The sequence below is a fragment of the Haliotis rufescens genome, unplaced genomic scaffold (genome assembly GCF_023055435.1).
Source record: "Haliotis rufescens isolate VD_foot unplaced genomic scaffold, xgHalRufe1.0.p SCAF_14, whole genome shotgun sequence".
In the NCBI taxonomy this organism is placed as follows: domain Eukaryota; kingdom Metazoa; phylum Mollusca; class Gastropoda; order Lepetellida; family Haliotidae; genus Haliotis; species Haliotis rufescens.
Window position 1 is genome coordinate 8665449 of NW_025963824.1, and position 7662 is coordinate 8673110.

The 7662-nt window shown below is 41.8% G+C and overlaps 1 protein-coding gene across 1 annotated transcript; it reads right to left on the bottom strand.

Annotated features, from left to right (window-relative positions):
- Positions 1-280: 280 nt before the first annotated feature.
- Positions 281-5156, bottom strand: LOC124145383. Its single transcript, XM_048395504.1, has 5 exons — positions 5091-5156; positions 3348-3629; positions 2968-3018; positions 2082-2171; positions 281-333 (listed from the first exon to the last, which is right to left on the bottom strand). Exons 2-4 carry the CDS (start codon positions 3616-3618, stop codon positions 2095-2097), a joined length of 399 nt encoding a protein of 132 aa, XP_048251461.1. The 5' UTR covers positions 3619-3629; positions 5091-5156; the 3' UTR covers positions 281-333; positions 2082-2094.
- Positions 5157-7662: the final 2506 nt, after the last annotated feature.

Genomic DNA, 7662 nt, shown 5'->3' on the forward strand with positions numbered 1-7662 from the left:
GTGTGTGTGTGTGTGTGTGTGTGTGTTTGTGTGTGTGGCTGCTTGTACTAGTCCGGACTGAGTCCGATTTATAGTGCTAGCTCTCTGAGATACCATGTCACAGTATAACATGAATACCCCACTCAGACACAGTATACTGACTCCGAGCCGACCAGTCCTTGTTTTAGCCCCTTAATGCCGAGCGCCAGACAGGGTACCAATAAGTACCATCTTTTAACATCTTTTGAAATGACGCGGCCGGGGATCGAACCACGGACCAAGACAATAAAGGAAAACAGACTGCGTGCTTAATGTTTATTTGTCAGTCTGAAGCAACTCGTGTCTCCGGGACATCTGAAATAAAAAAGGAATAAGTTGAAATGAAGAAATAGGGTTATCTGTTCTCAAAGACAAATACTACACTGGTCGTGTTTTGATTGATCACACTTGGAATTTTCAGAAACAAAATAGCGAAAACTTCTTTCTTTATTCTCTGATTGTTTTTTAAGTGTACTGGTGACTTTTCAGACTGAAGATGGGCTCCATAAGCTTTACATGTGGCAAGTATGCAGTCTGGCCATCAATGAAATGACTGCTTATTCTCCATTAGAAAGGGGGTGCTATTAACATTTATATAATCATAATAACAGTTGCCATGTGAGTAAATTGTCACAGGACGACGTATTCAAATGGTTACATATAATATTTATACTATAAAACAAGACAATATATCTTCCTATGTAGAAAACCCCCGGCGGCACGAGTGGCCCAGTTGTCTAAGGCACAGCGATTCAATGTGCTGAGTCGCGTCCCTTGGGCACGCCAGAAACCTATGATTGTGGGTTCGAATACCGGTTCACCCCGATTATGTTTCTAGGTTTGTCAGCACAATACCGTGCTCGTGGGTTTCACCGAAGTGGTAAACGTCTGAGACCTGCATCGGGCTTTCCTCCCACATTTAGCTGACACCGCGATATAACTGGAATACTGTTAAAAGCGGCGTTAAGCCCAACTCACTCACCCACTCACTGTAGCAAAACCCATTAATACAAGACCTATCCAACCTGAACCGTTAGCCAACTTTGCAGCCAATACCTTGGTTCACTTATATTTCTATGCATCTAACAAAGCTACAACAAGTACAAACTTGATTCAACATGAACTTGGTTTGATATTACGAAACATCGAAAATCGCAAGCAGATCTTGCCGTGAAGATCCGGGGGTAGAATAGTGAGTGAGTGAGTGAGTTTAATTAAAGTCACGTCGGCAATATTTCAGCCATAATGTGACTTGAACAAGTTATACAATAGGTATAAAAACTGTCGACGATGGACAGTATAATAACTAGCAATATATCACAGTTTGACTTAAAACTAGTTGTAGAACACTAAAAAAATCTGATTATCAAGGTACGACACAATATAAAAATGGGGCTATAGATCGCCAGCAACAAGGCTAAGATCACCACACTGGGGACCATGGGGACTTACGGTACCTCTGCTACCTGCATGGTTCCCCAGCAGGATTTACACTTCCCCAAGTTATTGGTGATTATTGCGAGTTTAGCCAGATATTAACAGTTAACAAATATTCTGCAGTTAAAATAGAGGCAGATATAAATATAGTTTGAAAGAGGTGGTCTTACATACCCTCTCAGGGGGACAATAATATTTGGGGTAGAATAGGTATTCAGCAACCTATGCTTGTCGTAAAAGGTGACTATGCTTGTCGTAAGAGGCGACTAACGGGATAGGGTTGGTTGATGCATGTCATCGTATCCCAATTGTGTGGATCGATCCTCATGATGTCAATAACTGGATTGCCTGGTGCAGACTCGATTATTTACAGGTCGCCGTCATATAGCTGGAATATTGCTGAGTGTGGCCTCAAACCACAAAGAAATAAACTTAATCCCTCACCATGCACACTGACCACGCCGACTTTGTGTGAGAGTCGGAGGTGGGGGAGGGAGGCTGAGGTGTACATAAACCAACTAGTTTTGTTCGACTTCAACGCTTGCCATTAGCTATACCAACAAAGACATTGAAAACCATGGTAACAAGGAACCAAGCTCTAGGTTGACAACATGAAGTGTACTCACTGAGGATGGATCGTCAGTCCAGGCTACGTCCAAGTTGTTGCAGCACCTTCTGTCCACATTGACACTGGTTGGTGTTCTGCACGCCAGTAGCTAAGACATATTGAAAAGAAGAGAATTACTGACTTTCATTACTGATGAAAGAGTCATCACCTATTTCCAATTGGTTGGTTTGTTGTTTAACGCCGCACTCAGCAGTTTTCCAGCTATATGACGGTGATCTGTATCTAATCGAGTCTGGACCAGATAATCCAGTGATTGATATCATGAGCATCGATCCACGCAATTGGGATCGATGACATCCATCAACCAAGTCAGCGAGCCTGACCACCCCATCCCGTTAGTCGCCTATTACGACAAGCATAGTCGCCTTTTATGGCAAGCATGAGTTTCTGACGACCTATTCTAACCTAATCCATTCATATACTTTTTTCCTTTTCCTTTTACCCCCAATTGATTCTGTTTCGAGATACTAAGGTGCCAACAGACATCAGGCAAGCTTATGCACAAATGCAGCAAATAATGTCACAAAATTACTTTTGCCTTACGACCCATGAATTTCCGGGATAGAATAGGTCTTCAGCAACCCATTCTTGTCATAAGAGGCGACTAACGGGATCGGGTGGTCAGACTCGCTAACTTGGTTGATGCATGTCATTGTATCCCAATTGCGTGGATCGATTCTCATGACGTCAATCACTGGATTATTTACAGACTGCCGTCATACAGCTGGAATTTTGCAATCCAGCATAATACATCTCGATTCTAACGTAGGTGATATTTTTATTATTCCGAAAACTGTTCTCTCCCAAAATATATACACATTTCACAAAACAAAACAAAACATCTGCATCATTTTAAACAATATAAATTCACTCGCTTCACTTACATGCTCGTTTTGCAGCATCGTACAGCTCTTCTTTAGCAACCATCCCGTCACCTGTTAATATTGTGCACGTATATTAACAATATGTAACTTGAATTATTAATGCTCGAATTTTGTTTCACATTGTTCGCACTTTAACAAAAGAGTTATTTTTCCTTGTCTAAATATTTCCCCCATGGTGAAAAGACAACAGACAGGGCGAATCTAGAGTTTGATCCTACGCACATAGGTGTTTAAAACGCCTCTCTGCACAGCGAATTGTGTCGCATCAGACAACAGGGTCACTAAGCCCTTTTATATGAGTATAGGAGACAGTACACTTGTTAGATAGCTAAATCCATAAGCTACTACATATCATTGCTGAATGATCTTGTAATACTCACGTTTCTGCATCACCTCTGCCAGGAGTGGGTCGCCTTCATCAACATCAAGAATCGTGGCAACGTCACGTCTTCCTAGGTTCTGTTTAAACAACGTGAGCAACAGGTTTAGAAGTTCCTTGAAGTTTGCGCCGCAGTGGCAGTTGTTGGTGTTGGTATGATGGCTTTGCTGTATCACGACCCTGCGACGCCTCCTCCTCCACCAACCGTCACTCTCGGGCATCAGCGTCACCAGGACCAGCATCAGGACCAGGGCGTGGCTCAGTCGCAACATCGTGTTTGACGCTAAACTCGCAATAAGTTCATGAGTAAAGACGTTTTGTTTGTCTGTTGTAAAACACTGTACAGAATAATCGCCCAGAGACTAAAATCCACTTTCGAAATCAAGTTAAGTTACAAAAGTGAAGTAAAAACGGGAAGACAAAAAACATAACATTCTTAAAACTGAACCGTGAAAATCCGGGGTAGAATAGGTCTTCAGCAACCTATGCTCGTCCTAAAAGGCGACTATACTTTGTCGTTTGAGGCTATTAACGGGATCGGGTGGTCAGGGTCGCTGACTTGGTTGATGCATGTCATCGTATCCCAATTGTATTTGTCCCGTGAAGATACGTGGTAGAATAGGTCTTCAGCAACCCATGCTTGCTGTAAAGGGCGACTATGTTATGGCGGCATCAGTAAGGGAAAATTCATGATGTGAAAATAAAACGTCTGTACTGTCACTTAGTTTCTAAGAATTTTCTATTCTATTCTTTTTTTTATCTATGTTAAAATGCCTCAAGGTATTTTGTTTTGATTGTGAACAAACAGAGTTCATTCCAGTCCTGAAAGTTAAACATTCAGATGCTGTGAATAAAAGATTTGTAACGTTTTCATGGCACCATGTTGTGAAGTTGGTGATTTCTGTTCTATAATTAATTTCTGAAACTCTAATAAGGCCACAAGGGAGCTGCGTCGTCACCAAACAGTTGTCAGAAGTACTAAAACAATCTAATTTGTGAAAGCCAGGGTGAAACAACTTTGTTTAAGTGGGAGATCGGGCAACCTACCACAGTTCAGTGGATTTGCCTCCCTTACACCAGTGTGTGGGTAATGCAAACTAATCACGTGACGCGCGTGACTGCATCTTTCCGCCCACACCAGCAAGCAGCACAAACTCATATCTCATAGGCAACATGGCAGTTATCCCTTACCTCCCGATCCAATTTTGCTTTTATATTTTATTTATATGGGTGTTTGCATATTTACATTGTAATGTAAACGTGTTGGCTTTTCTTTTGTCATCTGGACCAAGTTTGATAAATCAATTCTTCTTGTATCACACTTTAATATTTCATTATAATTATTCACATCTGTTCATTAGCAACATACGTAAATGCTCATTTGAATGCGTAAGAATGTTTTTCTTGCCCTAGTTTTCTTGGTGTTTCAGTGCCTATTACCAGCATACCATATACCTTACTGCAGCCATGACACATTCTGACACATGAGTTACACTTTGCTAAATGGGTATAGATATTGTGCGAGAGGGACGGATGCTCGTCTTCTACACTACAACCTGGTCTGTAGAATCCTTAAATAGCATCTTACGACAAGGAATAGAGGGCCAGGAACATATTGTAACCTAGGTCCCCAAAGTGTAATCACAGAATCCTTAAATAGCATCTTACCACAATTATACAGTAACTCCCACGAGTTAAACAGAGGTGTGAATTTTAACATCGGAAGAATAAGGGCGATACTTACTCTACTTCTTCGTTCTGCTGTGCGGCTACCTGCTGGAGTCTCCCCTTCCTGCTGGGGCTGCCTGTCAATTCTCAATTGTCCAGTGTATATTATCCCCATTCTATTACGATATATACCCTTGGCCCAACTGTGCGGATTCTGGATAAGAATAAAGGTTCCAAGAAATCTGATAATGCTGGCCGTAAGAGGCAGCTAAATGGATCAGGTGACTTGGTTGATGCATGTCATCGAGTCCCAATTGCATGGATCGGTGCTCATGATGTCAATCACTGGACTTTCTGGTCCTGACTCGATTCTTTACAGATCACCGTCATATAGCTGGAGTAATCCCTCACCTTGCACACTGACCAGGTCTTGAAGATGGAGTGGAGCATTAAACAACAAACAAACAAAACCATAGCTTAGCAGATCTACACATGAATTTTTGTTGAAAGGTGACGATTCTCCATTTTGTAATCCATGTGATGAGAGAAGGACGGTCAAGTATGTCCTGCTTGACTGTGTTGATTTTTGCATCACAAGGGATAACTGTTTCAAAGTTTCATCCATAAAAGGATCTTTTTAATAAAATTAGGTCTCATTTAACAATTATGAGAGACATAGAATTGTTCGATAATTTTTTATGAACGAATTGTTGTTTTATAAAATGGTAGTTTATGATTTTTAACTATGATTAATGGTGGCTGTGCCTCCCGAGAGAGTATCATAAGTCCATGTTATATAAAGAATATCTATATCTTCCATTGTTTAAAAGTAGAATATATGTCATTTTTATTTTTGGCTGACATTGCTTACTATCATCAGCGACTGAAGGGTCGATGCAGGTAGCAAAAGTACTGTAAGTCCCCATGGTACCTGGTATTGTGGGGGGCATGGGTGGCCCAGTCATCTAAGGTGCTGCGATTCGCTGTGCAGAGTTGCGTCCCTTGGGCACGCCAGAAACTATGAGTGTGGGTTCGAATCCCGGTTCGCCCTGATTATGTTTCTAGGTTTGTCAGCACCATACCCGTGCTCGTGGGTTTCACCGAAGTGGTAAACGTCTTAGACCTGCATCACTTCGGGCTCCCATATTAAGCTGACACGCCACGATATAACTGGAATAGTGTTAAAAGCGTCGTTAAACCCAACTCAACTCAACCCTGGTATTGTGACCAACCTTTGGTTGATCTATATATTTACACATATTTCGTATTGTAATGTCTAAGAATAGTTATACAATATGAATACTCTAATACTATTTTTAATCTCTTTATTGTTTCACTGCCCGTAGTCGAAAGATTTTAATAAATTATTTTACTTTATTACTTGTCACGATCTAACTGAAGTACTGCCGATGTGACTCCAAATCTTAACTCATTCGCTACTTAATAGTGATTCATAAGACACATGCTGATGATATAGTCTGAATCGTACCATCAACTCCCCTTGTAGCAGAGCGTTCGTATGAATAAGGACAGAAATTTCGCTTTTATTCAGTGGATTTTGAAGAAAACGTCCGAGCCCCAACCGAGTGACATGTCAGAATTTCCAACTGAAGATGGTACAAGTTGAATTCCGTTTAATGGGAATGCATATCACTGCAATGGTTAGGCTGCAGCAGATCAATGGTTACGTGTCGTACTGTGTATGTGTCAGATACGAGATCGTGTTTATGGGATACGATGACATGCTTTGTTTGTTTGCTTGTTGTTTCACGCAGCATCCAGCTATATGGCGGCGGTGTGTAAATATTCGAGTCTGGACCAGACCACCCTATTCCGTTTGTCACCTGTCACGACAAGCATAGGTTGCTGAAGACCTATTCTACCCCAGATCTTCGTGGGTCTGATGACATGCATCAGTCAAGCGTTTGACCACCTGATACTGTTAGTCGCCTCTTACCACAGGCATCGGATCCTGGGGACCTATTCTTCCCTGGGTCTTCACTTTTCTGATGACATGCATCAATCAAGTGAGCCTGACCACCTGATATTGTTAGTCGCCTCTTACCACAAGCATCGGTTGCTGGGGACGTATTCTTCCCCAAATCTTCGCGGTTCTGATGACATGCATCAATCAAGTGAGCCTGACCACCTGATACTGTTAGTCGCCTCTTACCAAAAGCATTGGTTGCTGAAGACCTATTCTTCCCCGGATCTTCACGGTTCTGATGACATGCATCAATCAAGTGAGCCTGACCACCTGATACTGTTAGTTGCCTCTTACCAAAAGCATTGGTTGCTGGGGACCTATTCTTCCCCGGATCTTCACGGTTCTGATGATATGCATCAATCAAGTGAGCCTGACCACCTGATACTGTTAGTTGCCTCTTTCCACAAGCATCGGTTGCTGGGGACCTATTCTTCCCTGGGTCTTCACGGTTCTTATGACATGCATCAATCAAGTGAGCCTGACCACCTGATATTCTTAGTCGCCTCTTACCACAAGCATCGTTTGCTTGGGACCTTTTCATCGATGACAGACCTTGATATGTTTTGTTTTAAGGTTCATGTTTAAGAAGACTGTTACTTTTCAGTTCCGAAATCACCAAATTATTTAGATAAGACAATGAAGGAAAACAGAAATAACAGAC

Excerpts from the sequence above, each read along its gene's own strand:
- LOC124145383 (XM_048395504.1), bottom strand. The coding sequence starts at position 3,618 with ATGTTGCGACTGAGCCACGCCCTGGTCCTGATGCTGGTCCTGGTGACG. Across the intron at positions 3,019-3,347 it reads GGCAGAGGTGATGCAGAAAC|GTGACGGGATGGTTGCTAAA; the intron begins GTGAGTATTACA and ends CAATATTAACAG. Across the intron at positions 2,172-2,967 it reads CGATGCTGCAAAACGAGCAT|CTACTGGCGTGCAGAACACC; the intron begins GTAAGTGAAGCG and ends AATATGTCTTAG.